The sequence below is a fragment of the Ornithorhynchus anatinus genome, chromosome 5, assembly GCF_004115215.2.
Source record: "Ornithorhynchus anatinus isolate Pmale09 chromosome 5, mOrnAna1.pri.v4, whole genome shotgun sequence".
Taxonomy (NCBI): Eukaryota; Metazoa; Chordata; class Mammalia; order Monotremata; family Ornithorhynchidae; genus Ornithorhynchus; species Ornithorhynchus anatinus.
The window spans coordinates 82,535,157-82,553,506 of record NC_041732.1 but is presented as its reverse complement, the minus strand read 5'-3'; the positions used below and the strand labels follow the sequence as shown (position 1 = coordinate 82,553,506).

The window sequence follows — 18,350 nt, the reverse complement described above, 5'->3', positions numbered from 1 at the left end:
ACAACTCACTCAAGGAGTATGGAGAGAACCATAATAATAATAATAACGTTGGTATTTGTTAAGCGCTTACTATGTGCTGAGCACTGTTCTAAGCACTGGGATAGATACAGGGAAATCAGGTGGTCCCACCTGGGGCTCACAGTCTTCATCCCCGTTTTACAGATGAGGTAAGTGAGGAACCGAGAAGTCAAGTGACTTGCCCAAAGTCACACAGCTGACAGGTGGCGGAGCCGGGATTAGAACCCACGACCTCTGACTCCGAAGCCCGTGCTCTTTCCACTGAACCACGCTGCACTGGGCAGGGACTGTATCTTTTGCCGAATTGTATATTCCTAGCGCTTAGTACAGTGCTCTGCACATAGTAAGCGCTCAATAAATACTATTGAATGAATGATATTCATCCAAATTAATAAAATCCTCGACATCAGTTGCATTATTTTAGAACCTGGGTTTGAAGTCACCTATATGTTCTGCACTCTCTCTCTCCAAGTGATTTCCCAGAGACACAGAGAGAGAGAGAGTCTTAATAAACCTTTAATAATATCCCCTTTCCTATGATCTAGGGATATGACAATATAGAATTATTTTAGATACAATCTCCTAATTCTTTTTCACTAGTCAAATATTAGGTCACGGAATGAATGCAATTAATATTCTTGGCAGTGCCTGGTGGTGACAACGCTCAGATTCCTATTTGAGGACAGTCTGAGGTCAAAAGATGAAGGGAAAAGGGGAAACTATTTGCGCAGGCCCTGCTGCCTGAGATCTACATATATCAGAAGCCTAAGACCTGCGCCGCTCCAAATCATCCGAATTAGTAAACCTGGGGGAGACTTTTAATTTCAGGAGAGTGAAACACGGCTCTTCTTACTCATCTCTCTTCCAGGGCAGACTAATAATCTTGCCGATTAGTGAATACGAAGGCTTAGAACTCTCTGTTTATTTCAGCAGCCGTCTCTCTACAGTACTTCATGTGCGCCATAGAGCCTGCGTGTCTAGGAGCATAAAGGCATTTGGAATGGATCGGGTTTAGCTTTCTCCTTTATTTCTTTCTGTGCATCACGCCAATTCCTATACCTAGGTTCCGGGTGCTTGGGGAATGTCTGGAAATGTTTCTCAGATCCCAACCCCAGTTGTCTTGACGGACCAAATGTCACTAAATGCCAGAAGGGTGGTAATGGCAGTTCGGTAATCGTGAGCCGAGACAACTTGAAGCATTCAGAGTCCAACAGTACTCTACTGAGCTCTAACAACCCAATGAATCAATCAAGCCTGGCTCAGTGGAAAGAGCCCGGGCTTGGGAGTCAGAAGTCATGGGTTCGAATCCCGGCTCTGCCACTTGTCCGCTGTGTGACTGTGGGCAAGTCACTTAACTTCTCTGGGCCTCAGTTTCCTCATCTGTAAAATGGGGATTAACTGTGAGCCTCACGTGGGACAACCTGATTCCCCTGTATCTACCCCAGCGCTTAGAACAGTGCTTTGCATATAGTAAGCGCTTAACAAATACCAACATTATTATTATTATTATTATTGAGCATTTACTATTTTGCAGAGCACTGTACTAAACAGTTGAGAGAAGCCTGGCTTAGTGGAAAGAGCACGGATCGAGGAGCCAGAAGACCTGGATTCTAATCCCAGTTCGGCACTTGTCTGCGTGTGACCTTGGGCAAGTCACTTAAATTCTCCGGACCTCGAGTTTCCTCACCTGTAAAATGGGGATTAAATCCCACTCCCACTTACTCAGACTGTTCATGTGGAACTATGTCCAAACCTGATTAACTTACATCTACCTCCAGTGCTTAGACCAGTGCTTGGCACATCATAAGCACTTAACAAGTACGATGTTTGTTTACGATACAACAGAGACGGCAGACGCATTCCCTGCCCACGGTGAGCTTAGTGTCCAGAGGGGGAGAGAGACATTAATACAAATAATTTAAATATCAATGAAATAAAACTCACCCATTTCTGGTTTGAACCATACAACGGTCCAGGAAAACTGGTGTGACGCCACACAAATCTATCGCCGACAGAAAACCTATAGGTGGCCAAGTCTGTCCATACCAAACCACGGTAATAGAGGAGTCATTGAGGAAAGTCTCAGTCTGTTCCATAATATGCTCCTTTCCATTTCTGTCCTTCAGAACTATCACCCACTTCAGGCCGGACACTCTGTGGTTGGAAGAGATGAAAACCAAAACTCGGCACCAATTTTGTAAAGTTCATTTGGGTGAGTTGAGAATACAACAGTTAACCTTAGGTTTTATTCCCTAGCCAAACCTAAACTTTCCGAGATTTTTCTAGGTGAAATTTGACCGGAATAGAGACTCTTTATCTATCTTTATCTGTCCTTTTGGAGAGGAAATGCTTCTCTCAGAGATGAGCAGTGGTTTCATTTTGCAATCACTAGATTTCTAAAACCCAACAGGTCATCGCTTACTTGATAGCTTCTTTGGTCTTAAATGGAAGGCCAGTGTAACAATTGATGGGTTTGACGAACTGAATGGCCATCCTTTTGCCAGCTTCAATTCGTTTCATAATATAGTCCTTCTTCCAATAGCCAATGTCTTTGTCTTGAACGGAAATCTTCTCATCTGGATTCGTTTTCCACTTTGAAATTTTAGGTGAAAAGAAAGCAGTATAGGCTCTGAACCAGATCATACTGGGGAAAACAAAATGAAGACATAAGTGGTTATGGCCTATAAACAGAAGAAGAGGATCTTACAAATCAATGTTATTGCTGCAGAATCACCATCATATAAGAAAACGATTGCTCAAAACAACAATCAGCCGGCAAGTTCCTTTTTAACCTAACATTTTGATTGATGCAAGATTCGGATAGAGATTAGGATTCCTCAACTCACCAGCCCAGCCTCTAGCTAGAGCTGTGGACACCAGTGCATTTTACCTGACTCAATCAATCAAACAACGGTATTTAATGAGTGTTTACTGTGGGCAGAACATTGTACTAAGCGCTTGGGAGAGTACAGAAAAACAGAGTTGGTAGACATTCATAATAATAACAATGTTGGTATTTGTTAAGCGCTTACTATGTGCAGAGCACTGTTCTAAGCGCTAGGGTAGATACAGGGTAATCAGGTTGTCCCATGTGAGGTTCACAGTTAATCCCCATTTTACAGATGAGGTCACTGAGGCACAGAGAAGTTAAGTGACTCACGCCCAGTCACACAGCTGACAAGTGGCATAGCCGGGAGTCGAACTCATGACCTCTGACTCTGAAGCCCAGGCTCTTTTCCACTGAGCCACGCTGCTTCCCATTCAGTAGTATTTATTGAGCGCTTACTATGTACAGAACACTGTACTAAGCGCTTGGAATGTACAATTCGGCAACAGGTAGAGACAATTCCTGCCCAATGACGGGCTTCTAGTCTAATCGTGATATATGCCCATGGTCTAAAGGGAAGCAGGGTGACAAGCCCACTGTGCCCATGAAATTGTCCTGTTTCTCGCAACACCGAAAGCAATCCCAAGCCACCAACCCTCCAGGAATCGATTCCCAAGGTCAGAATCAATCAATCATTCAAGCAATGGTATTTATTGAGTGCTAACTGTGCAGATCACTGTACTAAGCGCTTGGGAGAGTACAACAGAGCTGGTAGGCACATTCCCTGCCCACAAGAAACTATCAGTATAGAGGGGAAGACAAACATTACTATAGATAAATTACGGACACAGATATCGGTGCGATGGGGCTGAGAGAGAGGTGGATATCAAGTGCTTAATACTGCACAAGATTGCAAGAGCACGGGAAATGCAGAGGGGAGAGGGAGTCCAGGGAAAAGAGGGCATGATCAAGGAAGACCTCTTGGAGATGTGACTTTAATAAGGCTTTGAAAGTTGAGAGAATGGTGTCCCGGCATATACGGAGGGGGAGGGAGGGAAGATTCATTCATTCATTCAACAGTATTTACTGATTGATTGATTCATTCATTCAATAGTATTTACTGAGCGCTTACTATGTGCAGAGCACTGTACTAAGCGCTTGGGATGAACAAGTCGGCAACAGATAGAGACAGTCCCTGCCGTTTGACGGGCTTACGGTCTAATCGGGGGAGACGGACAGACGAGAACAATGGCAATAAACAGCGTCGAGGGGAAGAACATCTCGTAAAAATAATGGCAACTAAATAGAATCGAGGCGATGTACAATTCATTAACAAAATAAATAGGGTAACGAAAATATATACAGTTGAGCGGACGAGTACAGTGCTGTGGGGATGGGAAGGGAGAGGTGGAGGAGCAGAGGGAAAAGGGGAAAATGAGGCTTTAGCTGCGGAGAGGTAAAGGGGGGATGGCAGAGGGAGTAGAGGGGGAAGAGGAGCTCAGTCTGGGAACGCCTCTTGGAGGAGGTGATTTTTAAGTAGGGTTTTGAAGAGGGAAAGAGAATCAGTTTGGCGGAGGTGAGGAGGGAGGGCGTTCCGGGACCGCGGGAGGACGTGACCCGGGGGTCGACGGCGGGATACGCGAGACCGAGGGACGGCGAGGAGGTGGGCGGCAGAGGAGCGGAGCGTGCGGGGTGGGCGGTAGAAAGAGAGAAGGGAGGAGAGGTAGGAAGGGGCGAGGTGATGGAGAGCCTTGAAGCCTAGAGTGAGGAGTTTTTGTTTGGAGCGGAGGTCGATAGGCAACCACTGGAGTTGTTTAAGAAGGGGAGTGACAGGCCCAGATCATTTCTTCGGGAAGATGAGCCGGGCAGCGGAGTGAAGAATAGACCGGAGCGGGGCGAGAGAGGAGGAAGGGAGGTCAGAGAGAAGGCTGACACAGTAGTCTAGCCGGGATATAACGAGAGCCCGTAATAGTAACGTAGCCGTTTGGGTGGAGAGGAAAGGGCGGATCTTGGCGATATCGTAGAGGTGAAACCGGCAGGTCTTGGTAACGGATAGGATGCGTGGGGTGAACGAGAGGGACGAGTCAAGGATGACACCGAGACTGCGGGCCCGAGAGACGGGAAGGATGGTCGTGCCATCCACGGTGATAGAGAAGTCTGGGAGAGGACCGGGTTTGGGAGGGAAGATGAGGAGCTCAGTCTCGCTCACGTTGAGTTTTAGGTGGCGGGCCGACATCCAGGTGGAGACGTCCCGGAGGCAGGAGGAGATGCGAGCCCGAAGGGAGGGGGAGAGGACAGGGGCGGAGATGTAGATCTGCGTGTCATCTGCGTAGAGATGGTAGTCAAAGCCGTGAGAGCGGATGAGTTCACCGAGGGAGTGAGTGTAAATGGAGAACAGAAGAGGGCCAAGAACTGACCCTTGAGGAACTCCAACAGTTAAAGGATGGGAGGGGGAGGAGGCTCCAGCGAAGGAGACCGAGAATGATCGGCCAGAGAGGTAAGAGGAGAACCAGGAGAGGACAGAGTCCGTGAAGCCAAGGTGAGATAAGGTATGGAAGAGGAGGGGATGGTCGATCAGTGTCAAAGGCAGCAGAGAGGTCAAGGAGGATCAGAATGGAGTAGGAGCCATTGGATTTGGCAAGAAGGAGGTCACGGGTGACCTTAGAGAGAGCAGTCTCGGTAGAGTGGAGGGGACGGAAGCCAGATCGGAGGGGGTCTAGGAGAGAATGGGAGTTAAGGAATTCTAGGCATCGATTATTGAGCGCTTACTGTGTGCGCAGCACTGTACTAAGCGCTTGGAAAGTAAAATTCAGCAAGAAATAGAGACAATCCCTACCCAACAATGGGCTCACAGTCTAGAAGGGGAAAGATGTGGGAAAGAGGTCAGCAGTGAGAGAGACAAGATCGGGGCACGGTGAGCAAGATGGTGTTAGAGGAGTGCAGTATGCAGCTGGGTTATTGTAGGAAATCAGCAGGGCTTTAGAGCAGATGGAAAAGAGTTTCCGTTTGATGGACAACCGCTGGTGGCTGAGGAGTGAGAAGATGTCGACTGAATGTATTTTTAGGAAATGATGAGGGAAGCAGACTGAAGTACAGATTGGAGTGGAAAGAGACCAGGAGATCAGTGAGGAGGCTGATGCAGTAGTCAAGGCAGGATACGATCACTTCTTGGATCAGCATTAACAGCAGTTTGGATCAGTCAATCAGTCACATTTCTTGAGGGCTTTCGGTGTTGCAGAGCATTGTGCTAAGCCCTTGGGTGAGTACAGTATAACAGTATAAAGAGATGCCACACACATTCCCCGCCCACGACGAGCTTACACGGAGTTGTTGTTGTCTTATGCCGTCGTGTCCGACCCACAGCGACGCCACGGACACATCTCTCCCAGAACGCCCCACCTCCACGTGCAATCGTTCTGGTAATAATAATAATGTTGGTATCTGTTAAGCGCTTACTATGTGCCGAGCACTGTTCTAAGTGCTGGGGTAGACACAGGGGAATCAGGTTGTCCCACGTGGGGCTCACAGTCTTAATCCCCATTTTACAGATGAGGTAACTGAAGCACCGAGAAGTTAAGCGCCTTGCCCAAAGTCACACAGCTGACAAGTGGCCGAGCTGGGATTAAAACCCATGACCTCTGACTCCAAAGCCCATGCTCTTTCCACTGAGCCACGCTGTAGTGCGTCCATAGAGCTTTCTTGGTAAAAACACGGAAGCGGTTTACCACTGCCTCCCGCACAGTAAACCCGAGTCTCCGCCCTCGCCTCTCATCCGTGTCGCTGCTGCCCAGCACGGGGAAGTTTTGAAGAAGGGGCAAACGTTACCGATGTTGTCAAGATAGAACACACGAGATCTGGTGACAGGTTAAATATGAGGAATTGAACGAGAGAGGTGAGTTGAAGATGACGCGAAGGTTACGGGCAGGCGAGACAGGGAGGATAGCAGTGTCGCGTACAGTGATGGGGAAGACAAGATTTGGGTAGGAAGATGAGGAGTTCTGTTTGGGACCAGTTTGGTCTGAGGTGTCAGCAGGACATCTATAAATCTGAGCCGCTTTCTTTCCTTTCCCCAGCTACTCCTCATAAATAGGATTCCGAGATGGAAAGGTTCCAACTCACTGTCAGACACAGATCTATCCTCTCACTGAGCCCTTCCCTGTACGTCGGGCTGATTGAGTAAGTAAAAATATCGATCATGTCTATCGTATTGTGCTCTCCCAAGTGGTTAGTACAGTTTTCTGCATACAGTAAGCACTCAAAAATACCTCTGATTGACTAGCGGATCATTATTATATCATTTATTATTATCTCTCTAGATGGCACCACCATCCTTCCTGTCTCTCAAGCCTGTAATTTTGTCATTATCCTTGACTTCTCTCTCTCATTCAACCCACAGACTCACTCCAACACTAAATCCTGTCGGACCCACCTTCACAAAATCGCTAAAATCTACTTCTTGCCTCTCCATCCAAACCGCTGCCACGTTAATACAGTCAGTCATCCTATCCCGCCCGGATTACCGCATCAGCCTCCTTGCTGACCTCCCGGCCTCCTGGGTCTCCCCTCCCCAGTCCAAACTTTACTCTGCTGCCCGGATTATTCTGCTATAAAAAAGCTCAGGACATATTTCCCCACTCCTCAAGAACCTCCGGTGGTTGCCCGCCCACCTCCCCATCAAAGAGAAACTCCTCACCGTTGGCTTTAAAGCACTCAATCACCTTGCCCCCTCCTACCTCATCTCGCTACTCTCCTACTATAGTACAATCCAGCCAGCACATTTTGCTCCTCTAATGCCGACTTTCTCACTCTATCTCGATATCCTCTACTCACCACCAACCTCTTTCCCACGTCCTGCCTCTGGCCTGGAATGTCCTCCCCCTTCATATCCAACAGACGGTGACGCTCCCCTATTTCACGGCTTTATTGAAGGCACACCTCCTCCAAGAGGCCTTCCCTGACTAAGCCCCCCTTTCCTGTCTCCTACTCCCTTCTGCATCGCCCTGACTTGTTCCCATTGTCCATCCTCCTTCCCAGCCCCATAGCACTTATTTACACATCTGCAATTTATTATATTAACGTCTGCCTTTCCCCCTTCTAAACTGTAAACTCGTCGTGATGACGACGAATGATGATGATGGTATTTGTGAAGCGCTTACTAACTCTGTTCTAAGCACTGGGGGAGATACAAGGTCATCAAGTTGTCCCATGAGGGGCTCCCAGTCTTCATCCCCATTTTACAGATGAGGGAACTGAGGACCAGAGAAGTTAAGTGATTGGCCCAAGGTCACACAGCTGACAAGTAACGGAGCCGAGACTAGAACCCATGACCTCTGACTCCCAGGCCGGGCTCTTTCCACTAAGCCAAGCAGGGACTGTGAATGCATCTATTTCTAGTTATGTTATACTCTCCCAAGCACTTAGTACAGTGCTCTGAACACAGTAAGCGCTCAATAAATACGACAATGAATGAATGAATGAATGAATGAATGAATGAATGGTGCTGCATTCATGGCCGCTAGGATTTGAAGTACCAGCAGTGAAGTACTAGCAGCCCATGGAACCTCACAGCCAAGTCAGGGGTATTGGCCGCTTTACCGATTCCCTTTCGAGCTGTAAAAGGGCTGGGCGTGAGACCCCCGGCCATGCTTCCAAACCTCATTTCACTTCGACTAAATCCGCTCTCGGTCCCAGGAACCCAGTCTGCCCGGAGATGCGCACATATGCCTGCCGATTTCAAGGGACGGATTCTTCCAAAAAAATCTTACTTTTAAAAACTGTGCAGGACATTCTGAACTTTGAAATTAGTACCAAAGGTCTGCTTTGAAATATTGGGAAAAAAATACTCTTTTTTAGAAACACAGTCCTACCACTCTAGCTGGCCTTTATTTATTTTTCTTTACTCATCTGTCCTCCCCGTCTTCTTCCCACCCTCTCCTGCCCCACTCACCTCGCTCTCCTTTAATCTGTGAAATCTCTACCCACAGAGCTTCCCAGCACTCCCCTTCCTCACACGTCTCAAACACAACCCCTTCTTCTGGAGGGAGCAGGAGCTCCTTTGCTGCGCTGCCCTCCAGCCGGACCAGCCCTTACCCCAGTAACCCCGACCCATTCCGGCTTTCATCCCTGTTCCTTCCCTGTTGCGAGGATTCATTGGTTCATTCAGTCATCTTTATCGAGTGCTTACTGTGTGCAGAGCCCTGTACTAAGCTCTTGGGGAGAGTAAGATACAATAATCAACTCACATTCCTGCCCACGGTGAGTGCCGATCCCTTAGGGCATGTGCCAGCAGAGCCCTCCCAAGTCACAGCTCGGTGAAAAGAAGACGGGGCAGAAACCCAGTGCACGTGGGGCGGCGGGGGGCCTCTCCAGGCCTCCTCGCTCACCCTGTTCTGACCTCATTCCCCGCGTGACCAAGAAGGAACAGGGTGGGTTTGAGTTATGGGGCACAGGCCTGGACGGACGAAACAGGGGTACAGAAGAGGAAGAGGAGCAGATTCAGGGAAGTAGGATGCAAGGAAAGGGGTGCAGGAAGCCAGTTTTTTCAACCTTGTCTCAGCACCCCTGCCTCTGGCCCTTCCCTGCCAACGCGATCCCTTCTAACCTGTATCCCCCAGTGCTGCCAGATCCGCAGGGACACGGTGGCGGGATGGACTTCCTCCTCTACCTGGGCTTGGGCTGTCCCATCCCTGCAGCTCTTGAGGGTGGAGGCGGGTCGGGGGGGAGGGTGAGTCTTAGGTAGCTCAGACTGCAAGGGATAATAATAATAATGATGGTACTTGTTTAACATTTACTAAATAAAATAAGTAAAAATAAATGGTGGTACTTGTTAAGCGTTTACTATGTGCAAAGCACCGTTCTAAGCGCTGGGGGAATACAAGGTGATCAGGTTGTCCCAAGTAGGGCTCACAGTTTTAATCCCCATTTTACAGATGAGGTAACCGAGGCACAGAGAAGTTAAGCGACATGCCCAAAGTCACACAGCTGGCAAGCGGCGGAGCCGGGATTAGAACCCACGACCTCTGACTCCCAAGCCCGGGCTCTTTCCCCTGAGCCACGCTGCTTCGTCAAGCACCCTTCTAAGCGCCGGGGGAGATACAAGCTGATCAGGTTGGACACGGTCCCTGTCCCACATGGGGCTCCCAGTCTTAATCTCCATTTTGCAGATGAGGTAACAGAAGCACAGAGAACTGAAGCGCCTTGCCCGAGGTCACACAGCGGAAAAGTGGTGGGGCCGAGATTAGATCCCAGGTCCTTCTGACTCCCGGGCCCATGTTCTATCCCATAGGGAGGGGATTGATTGGACCCGGCTAAGTAGAGTTTAATTTAAGAGACAGGAGAGAGGGTGCAGTTACCAGCATAGAGTTGCCCCAGCTGGGGTGGAACTGCTAGAGTATTTTTTATTCTTTTAATTCTACACAGGACGAGGGGACATTTTAGAAAAAAAAATGCCCAACAAACAGAACACGATGATGATATTTGTTAAGCACTTACTATATGCCAAGCATTGTTCTAAGCTCTGGGATAGATACAAGGTTATCAGGTTGTACCACGTGGGGCTCATGGTCTTAGTTCCCATTTTAGAGATGAGGTAACTGAGGTACAGGGAGGTTAAGTGACTTGCTCAAAGTCAAACAGCTGAAACGTGGTGGAGCCGGGATTAGAACTCACTCCCAAACCCGTGTTCTTTCCGCTAAGTCACGCTGCTTCAACATCTTGTAGAATATCCTGTAAAATATTACAACATCTTGTATAATACAGGTCATGCGGTCATCCTAGGAGACCAAGACCTAATTACCTGAAGTGCATTTTGGGGTGCAGGGATCAGAAACTGGAGCAAACACATAGTCAACACAATCCCGACTCTGCCCCTTGTCAGCTGTGTGACTGTGGGCAAGTCACTTCACTTCTCTGTGCCTCAGTTCCCTCATCTGTAAAATGGGGATGAAGAATGTGAGCCTTACGTGGGACAAACTCATTCCCCTGTATCTACCCCAGCGCATAGAACAGTGCTCTACACGTAGTAAGCGCTTAACAAATATCAACATTATTAATTTATGACTGTCCCTTCATCAGATCCCTTCCTCTCAGAGAATTGTTAACCAACCGAGCACTAGCTCATCCTGACTAAAATGCATTTTCTGGTTTGCAGATAGGCCGGAGCAATATGAATCACGTGGACTAGTGGATAGAGAACGGGCCTGGGAGTCAGAAGGACCTGGGTTCTAATCCCAGCATAGCCACTTGTCTTCTGTGATACTTTGGCTAAGTCACTCATCTTGTCTGGGCCTCAGTTACTTCATCTGTAAAATAATAATAATAATGTTGGTATTTGTTAAGCGCTTACTATGTGCAGAGCACTGTTCTAAGCGCTGGGGTAGATACAGGGTAATCAGGTTGTCCCATGTGAGGCTCACAGTTAATCCCCATTTTACAGATGAGGTAACTGAGGCCCAGAGAAGTAAAGTGACTCGCCCACAGTCACACAGCTGACAAGTGGCAGAGCCGGGAGTCGAACTCATGACCTCTGACGCCGAAGCCCAGCCTCTTTCCACTGAGCCACGTTGCTTCCAATGGGAATTAAGACTGTAAACCCCATATAATACATGAACTGTGTCCCATCTGATTAACTCCTTTATTCCCCAGCGCTTAGAACAGTGCCCAGCTTAACAAATACCATAAAAAAAATCAGTCCTTTGATGAGCCAGAAGAAAAATATTCCAACGCCCCAAAGACCATTAAATACAGACTATGACTTCAACTCGTTTTAGATAGTAATCACTGGCTAGAACTTTCACTAAACACTTTTTAAACTTATTTCGCAGATAACTGCACAACGTGAGTGAGTTTTTATCAAGTCTTCCTAACTGTTTCAGTGAAACCAGATAAAATACGTCTACTACAATCATAACCTGAGGCGACAAGATCCATAACTGTATTTTTCTTACTTATCATTGGCCAGGTGATAAAAACGCTTATTCACACAACCGATACACAACAAGGAGACAGGATCCAAGAAAGAAAATATCTTCAGTATGATCTCTGAGGGCATACTGGAGAAGAAAGAGAAAAGGAAACAAAATGAATATCTTATCTTAGAGCGTTAGAGCAGTGAAAAACAGCTCTTTTCCCTTATGCTGAGGAAATTAAATAGAACACAAATTGCTGCCAACTATCTGAGCCCCTGTATCAAAAAGCTACCGGCAATCTCCATCACTCAAATCTCCCGCCAGGCTTAGAACAGTGCTTAAGACACAGTAAGTACTTAACTCAATAATAATAGTAACAATAATAGTAATGATAATAATTAATAGGTGTACCGGGGTAGCAGACCAGCCAATTTTGCCTGGTACACAGGGGAAAGCAGCTTCTCCCCAGGTTCTGAGTAGTTGGTGACGTGTTTCCACCACTGTGGCTCTCTACAGTCACCTTGAATCGGCTTTAAAGCAGTCGATCCGCTCGTCCCCTCCTTCCTGACCTCGCTGATCTCCTACTGCGGCCCAGCCCGCACGCTCTGGTCTAGTGCCAGCTAACTCACTCTCTGCCCTGATCTTGTCTATCTGGCCGCTAACCCCTTTCCCACACCCTCCCCCTAGCCTGGAACTCCCTCCCGCTCCAGACCTCTCCACCTTTAAAGTATTACTAAGGTCACACCTCCTCCAAGAGGGCTTGCCCAATTAAACCCTCTTTTTCCCAGCTCTCTCTCCCTTCTGTATCATCTAGGCCCGTTCTATTTATCATGCAGCATGGCTCAGGGGAAGTAGCGTGGCTCAGTGGAAAGAGCCTGGGCTTCGGAGTCAGAGGTCATGGGTTCGAATCCCCGCTCTGCCACTTGTCAGCTGTGTGACTGTGGGCAAGTCACTTAACTTCTCTGGGCCTCAGTTACCACATCTGTAAAATGGGAATTAACTGTGAGCCCCACGTGGGATGACCTGATTACTCTGTATCTCCCCAAGCGCTTAGAACAGTGCTCTGCTCATAGTAAGCGCTTAACAAATACCAACATTATTATCGTGATTATGTTGTCTTGTATTTGTCCGTCCGTCTCCCCCGATTAGACCGTGAGCCCGTCACTGGGCAGGGATTGTCTCTATCTGTTGCCGAATTGTATATTCCAAGCGCTTAGTACAGTGCTCTGCACATAGTAAGTGCTCAATAAATACTACTGAATGAATGAATGAATCGGTGACCTCTGGACACTTGATATTTGCCCCATCCCCAATTCCACAGTCCTCCCGTGCCTATCTTTAAATTACATATTACAAATTACTTATTTATTCGGATTAAGGTCGGTCTCCCCCCTCGTCACGGGCAGGCTAAGTGTCTGCTAATTCTGGTGGGTTGTACTCTCCCAAGTGTTTAGTACAGTACTCCGCGCATAGTAAGCGCTCAATAAATACCACTGATTGACTGATTGTCTGAATGCCTTGATCCCCCTTGTCCGCGGGAGCCTCCTCCTAGATCCGAGGGCTTTATGTAGGGCACTCATATGTTTACGTTGGGGTTCAGGGTAGGACACAGACTTCGGCAAAGACGACAAGCGATCCTAAGAGATGGAACCCCTGCTGCGTCACCCCAAAAACTATTCTTCCTAAAGCAGCTTAGAACCACAGAGATTAGAATTGGGTGGCTCCGTTTGGGCAGGTTACCTATCTACCACCTCTGTTATACTGTACTATCCCAAGCGCTTAGTACAGCGCTCTGTACACAGTGAGCACTCAATAAATACCACCGATTAACAGTATAAAACATAGCCCCTAACCACAGGCCAGCTCCAAACTCAGCAAAGCAGAAAGATCCGAGGTTGCAATAGCAACCGTAACTAATGCGGATGAATAACGTCAACATCCATCTAGTAACTCATTCTAATTACGAGTCAGTATTTCACATTGTTGAGAGTGGGAGGGAAAATTAAGAAGGGACTAAGACTTCCTCAAACAGCCTTTAAATAATGCACAAATAAAATAGATTTTAGTCCTCTAGGGCCCCATTAATGGGCTCGGGATTTTTCAGATTTAAAAAATAATTGCAGAGGTGGTCACCACTGTTGTTTCCTTAATTTGATTTAATTTTTTGAATATCTACATTTCAAAAATGTGGGTGAGGCTTTTAGTTCTTATTTTACGATTTCTGCACAGAGACATCTGCATGGCTAGTGCTTCTTCAGGGCTCTTATTCTTTTCTGGCATTTGCAGGCAACCCAGATGGCTACCTGTCGGACCCTCTTGGCCACGTTACAGCAACTTGGCTTAATTTAGGGTATGAGACTTTTGGATGAATTCGGGATTTAAGACGAGCCGAAACTTAGTTTGGGAAGAAGGGTTCATTGTTGGAGGGAGTAGAATAATGGTTTTCACACCGAAAATGGCAATAAACGACTCTCATGCGAGTTAACCAAAGGGAACACCAGACTCTCGTTACCTGAGTGGGGCAAAGGAAAACAGCACTCACACATTAAGTTCATTTTGGAAGGGGAAATGTTAAAGTAAGATGAACAAAATTTAAATTTTGAGTGTTATTAGTAAAAGCTAATTTTTTAAAAAGTTATTTGAATTGTAGGAATTGAGTTAAATAATAATAATGGCATTTGTTAGGCGCTTACTATGTGCAAAGCACTGTTTTAAACACTGAAGAGGATACAGGGTGATCAGGTTGCCCCACGTGGGGCTCACAGTCTTAATCCCCATTTACAGATGAGGTAACTGAAGCACAGAGAAGTCAAGTGACTTGCCCAAAGTCACCCAGCCGACAGACGGCGGAGCCGGGATTTGAACCCATGACCTCTGGCTCCCAAGCCCATGCTCTTTCCACTGAGTCAGACAAAAGCCCAAAAATCAGTATCTATTCACTCGGCAAGAAGAGTTAAACAGTTTGATTTTGGTTTTTTAACATCATTTAGAAAAATCAAAGGTGAAATGTTTCTTTGATGCATTTGGGGGTTAACTGGAAAATACCATCCCTACCAATATGTGTTAAATAACACTAGCATCTTTGGTATTAGATTAGATTTCCCCAATAGTCACCTTTCATTTTTTTTCTCAGATGTCTTTTAAAGAGTGTTCGATTCTATCCGATCCTTAACACCTCTAATGTTAAAGAATACTTTTATAATGGTTTTTCTTGAGTCCCGAGGTTCTCTTCCACAATTACGAAAAAGAAAATAAAGCACAAAGGTAGTCTTGAAGGCACTCCTGTACAATTAAAAGAATACAGGCTGCAGCAAGATGCTCTCCTCAAATACCCAACTATGGTCAATTTGAGGGGTGCCACACCAGCTCTGGCTTTAGAATAAATTCGTAAATATAAAGCTCCCTTTCTTTCTGAGAGAGTGGAGAGGGAATTAATTTGAAGTGCAGCTTAGTAATAGAAAATTTAAATTTACCTGTCACCTTTAGAGGTTTGGTTTCAGACAGTCTAATGGGGATGATGGTGACAGGCTGACAAGTCACACGGCTATTCTCGACAGAGCTCAAAACCAAAATAGCAACTTGACATAATCAATATTATTCCCATTTTCCTCCTCCATTGTCCCCCTCTTCTCTCTTCCTCCCAAACCCAAAATGAATGTAAAAGTCAAGGTGACTGCTTCTGCAACTTATCTCTCCATGTAAGCACATTTCTTCAAGGATGATTCCCGAGAGTGTCTTGGAAACATTTTAGATTCCACAAACATAATTTCTAGCTTTCTCCTGGAAAAAACAACAAAAAAATTGAAGTCACCTAATTAGCAAATGAGAGGGGATGGGTATTTGAACTGCTTTTGCACCGTCCTATGGAGTTCAAAGAGAATTCAGAAACCACCAGGTTCGTTCCCTCTTATGAGTAGACCCCAAGGATACTATTCCATAAATGAACAGATACAAATACTTAATGGATCCATTTTTTAAAGCAATCTTTCATTCATTCACTCAATCGAATTTACTGAGCGCTTACTGTGTGCAGAACACTATACTAAGCATTTGGAAAGTACAACTCGGCAACAGATAGAGACAATCCTTATCCAACAACGGGCTCACTTTCACCTCCTTAGAAAGAGTACAGTAATAAAATAAATATATCTAGCATTTGACTAATCTTGAATGAGCTATGTGTATAAATGTAGGGAAGGAAACAATGATGGATTATAGTGAACAGGGACGCATGGGCAGAGTTCTCACCACCTGCTTAAAAATTCGGGTTTCAGCTCTACCCCAGTTAATAGACGACGGGCCTGGGACTCAGAAGGTCATGGGTTCTAATCCAGACTCCGCCACTTGTTTGTCGAGCAACCGCAGGCGAATCACCTCACTTCTCTGGGCCTCAGCTACCTCAATCTGTAAAATGGGGATTGAGACTGTGAGCCCCACGTGGGACAGGGAGTTTGCCCAACCCAATTTGCTTGTATCCACCCCTGTGCTTAGAACAGCTAGAGAAGCAGCGTGGCTCAGTGGGAAGAGCCCGGGCCTGGGAGTCAGAGGTCATGGGTTCGAATCCCAGCTCTGCCTCTTGTCAGCTTTGTGACTGTGGGCAAGTCACTTAACTTCTCTGTGCCTCAGTGACCCCATCTGTAAAATGGGGATGAAGACTGTAAGCCTCACGAGGAACAACCTGATTACCCTGTATCTACCCCAGCGCTCTGCACATAGTAAGAAGCTTAACAAATACTAACATTATTATTATTAACAGTGCCTGGCACATATTAAACACAACAAATTCATTCATTCATTCAATAGTATTTATTGAGCGCTTACAATGTGCAGAGCACTGTACTAAGCACTTGGAATGTACAAATCTGTAACAGAGACAGTCCCTGCCCTTTGACGGGCTTACAGTCTAATCGGGGGAGACGGACAGACAAGAACAATAGCAATAAATAGAATCAAGAGGATGAACAACTCACTAAAACAATAGCAAATAAATTGAATTAAGGCGATGTACATTTCATTAACAAAATAAATAGGGTAATGAAAATATATACAGTTGAGCAGACCAGTACAGTGCTGAGGGGAGGAGAAGGGAGAGGGGGAGGAGCAGAGGGAAATGAGGAGAAAAGAGGGTTAAACTGCGGAGAGGTGAAGGGGGGGGGTAGAGGCTGTAGAGGGAGAAGGGGAGCTCAGTCTGGGAAGGTCTCTTGGAGGAGGTGAGTTTTAAGTAAGGTTTTGAAGAGGGGAAGAGAATCAGTTTGGCGGAGGTGAGGAGGGAGGGCGTTCCAGGACTGCGGGAGGACATGGCCCAGGGGTCGATGGCGGGATGGGCGAGAACGGGGGACGGCGAGGAGGTGGGCGGCAGAGAAGGGGAGCGTGCGGGGTGGGTGGTAGAAAGAGAGAAGGGAGGAGAGGTAGGAAGGGGCAAGGTGATGGACTCCCTTGAAGCCTAGAGTGAGGAGTTTTTGTTTTGCGTGAAGGTTGATAAGCAACCACTGGAAGTTTTTAAGAAGGGGAGTGGCATGCCCAGAGCATTTCTGCAGGAAGATGAGCCGGCCAGCGGAGTGTAGAATAGACGGGAGCGGGGAGAGATGGGAGGAAGGGAGATCAGAGAGCAGGCTGACACAGTAATCTAGCAGGGATATTACGAGAGCCCGTAACAGTAAGGTAGCCGTTTGGGTGGAGAGGAAAGGGCGGATCTTGGCGATATTATAAAGGTGAGACCGGCAGGTTTCGGTGACAGATCGGATGTGTGGGGTGAACGAGAGAGACGAGTCAAAGATGACACCGAGGTTCCGGGCCTGAGAGACGGAAAGGATGGTCGTACCAGCCACGGTGATAGGGAAGTCAGGGAGAGGACAGGGCTTGGGAGGGAAGATGAGGAGCTCAGTTTTGGTCAAGTTGAGTTTTAGTTGGCGGGCAGACATCCAGGTAGAGACGTCTTGGAGGCAGGAGGAGATACGAGCCTGAAGGGAGGGGGAGAGGACAGGGGCAGAGTTGGAGATCTGTTTGTCATCTGCATAGAGATGATAGTGGAAGCCGTGAGAGCGAATGAGTGCACTGAGGGAGTGAGCGTAGATGGAGAACAGAAGAGGGCCGAGAACTGACCCTTGGGGAACCCCAACAGTTAGAGAATGGGAGGGGGAGGAGGAGCCTGCGAAGGAGACCGAGAATGACCGGCCAGAGAGATAAGAGGAGAACCGGGAGAGGACGGAGTCCGTGAAGCCAAGGTGAGATAAGGTGTGGAGGAGAAGGGGATGGTCGACAGTGTCATTCATTCAATAGTATTTATTGAGCGCTTACTATGTGTAGAGCACTGTACTAAGCGCTTGGAATGTAGTGTCAAAGGCAGCTGAGAGGTCGAGGAGGATTAGGAGTAGAGTAGGAGTAGGAGCCATTGGATTTGGCAAGAAGGAGGTCACGGGTGACCTTCGAGAGAGCAGTCTCGGTAGAGTGGAGGGGATGGAAGCCAGATCTGAGGGGGTCCAGGAGAGAATGGGAGTTAAGGAATTCTAAGCAGCGAGTGTAGATGGCTCGTTCTAGGATCTTGGAAAGGAAGGGTAGCAAGGAGATAGGCAGGTAACTGGAAGGGGAAATGAGGTCGA

At 47.1% G+C, this 18,350-nt stretch overlaps 1 protein-coding gene across 6 annotated transcripts in view; it reads right to left on the bottom strand.

Moving 5' to 3' along the window:
- The window catches only part of FBXO15 (F-box protein 15), a 40,797-nt gene that overhangs the window by 19,971 nt on the left and 2,476 nt on the right, over window positions 1-18,350 (bottom strand). For 2 of the 6 annotated variants that reach the window (XM_029066320.2, XM_029066315.2), the window contains exons 2-5: window positions 15,442-15,531; window positions 11,791-11,895; window positions 2,441-2,662; window positions 1,963-2,172 (exon numbers count right to left, since the gene is read on the bottom strand). In XM_029066320.2, the coding sequence (XP_028922153.1) occupies window positions 1,963-2,172; window positions 2,441-2,662; window positions 11,791-11,895; window positions 15,442-15,515 (611 nt within the window). In that variant the 5' untranslated portion in view covers window positions 15,516-15,531. Of the gene's footprint in view, window positions 1-1,962; window positions 2,173-2,440; window positions 2,663-11,790; window positions 11,896-14,865; window positions 15,034-15,224; window positions 15,532-18,350 lie in introns of those variants that run through there. The other 4 variants (XM_029066318.1, XM_029066317.1, XM_029066321.1 and 1 more) reach the window with 4 other exon arrangements.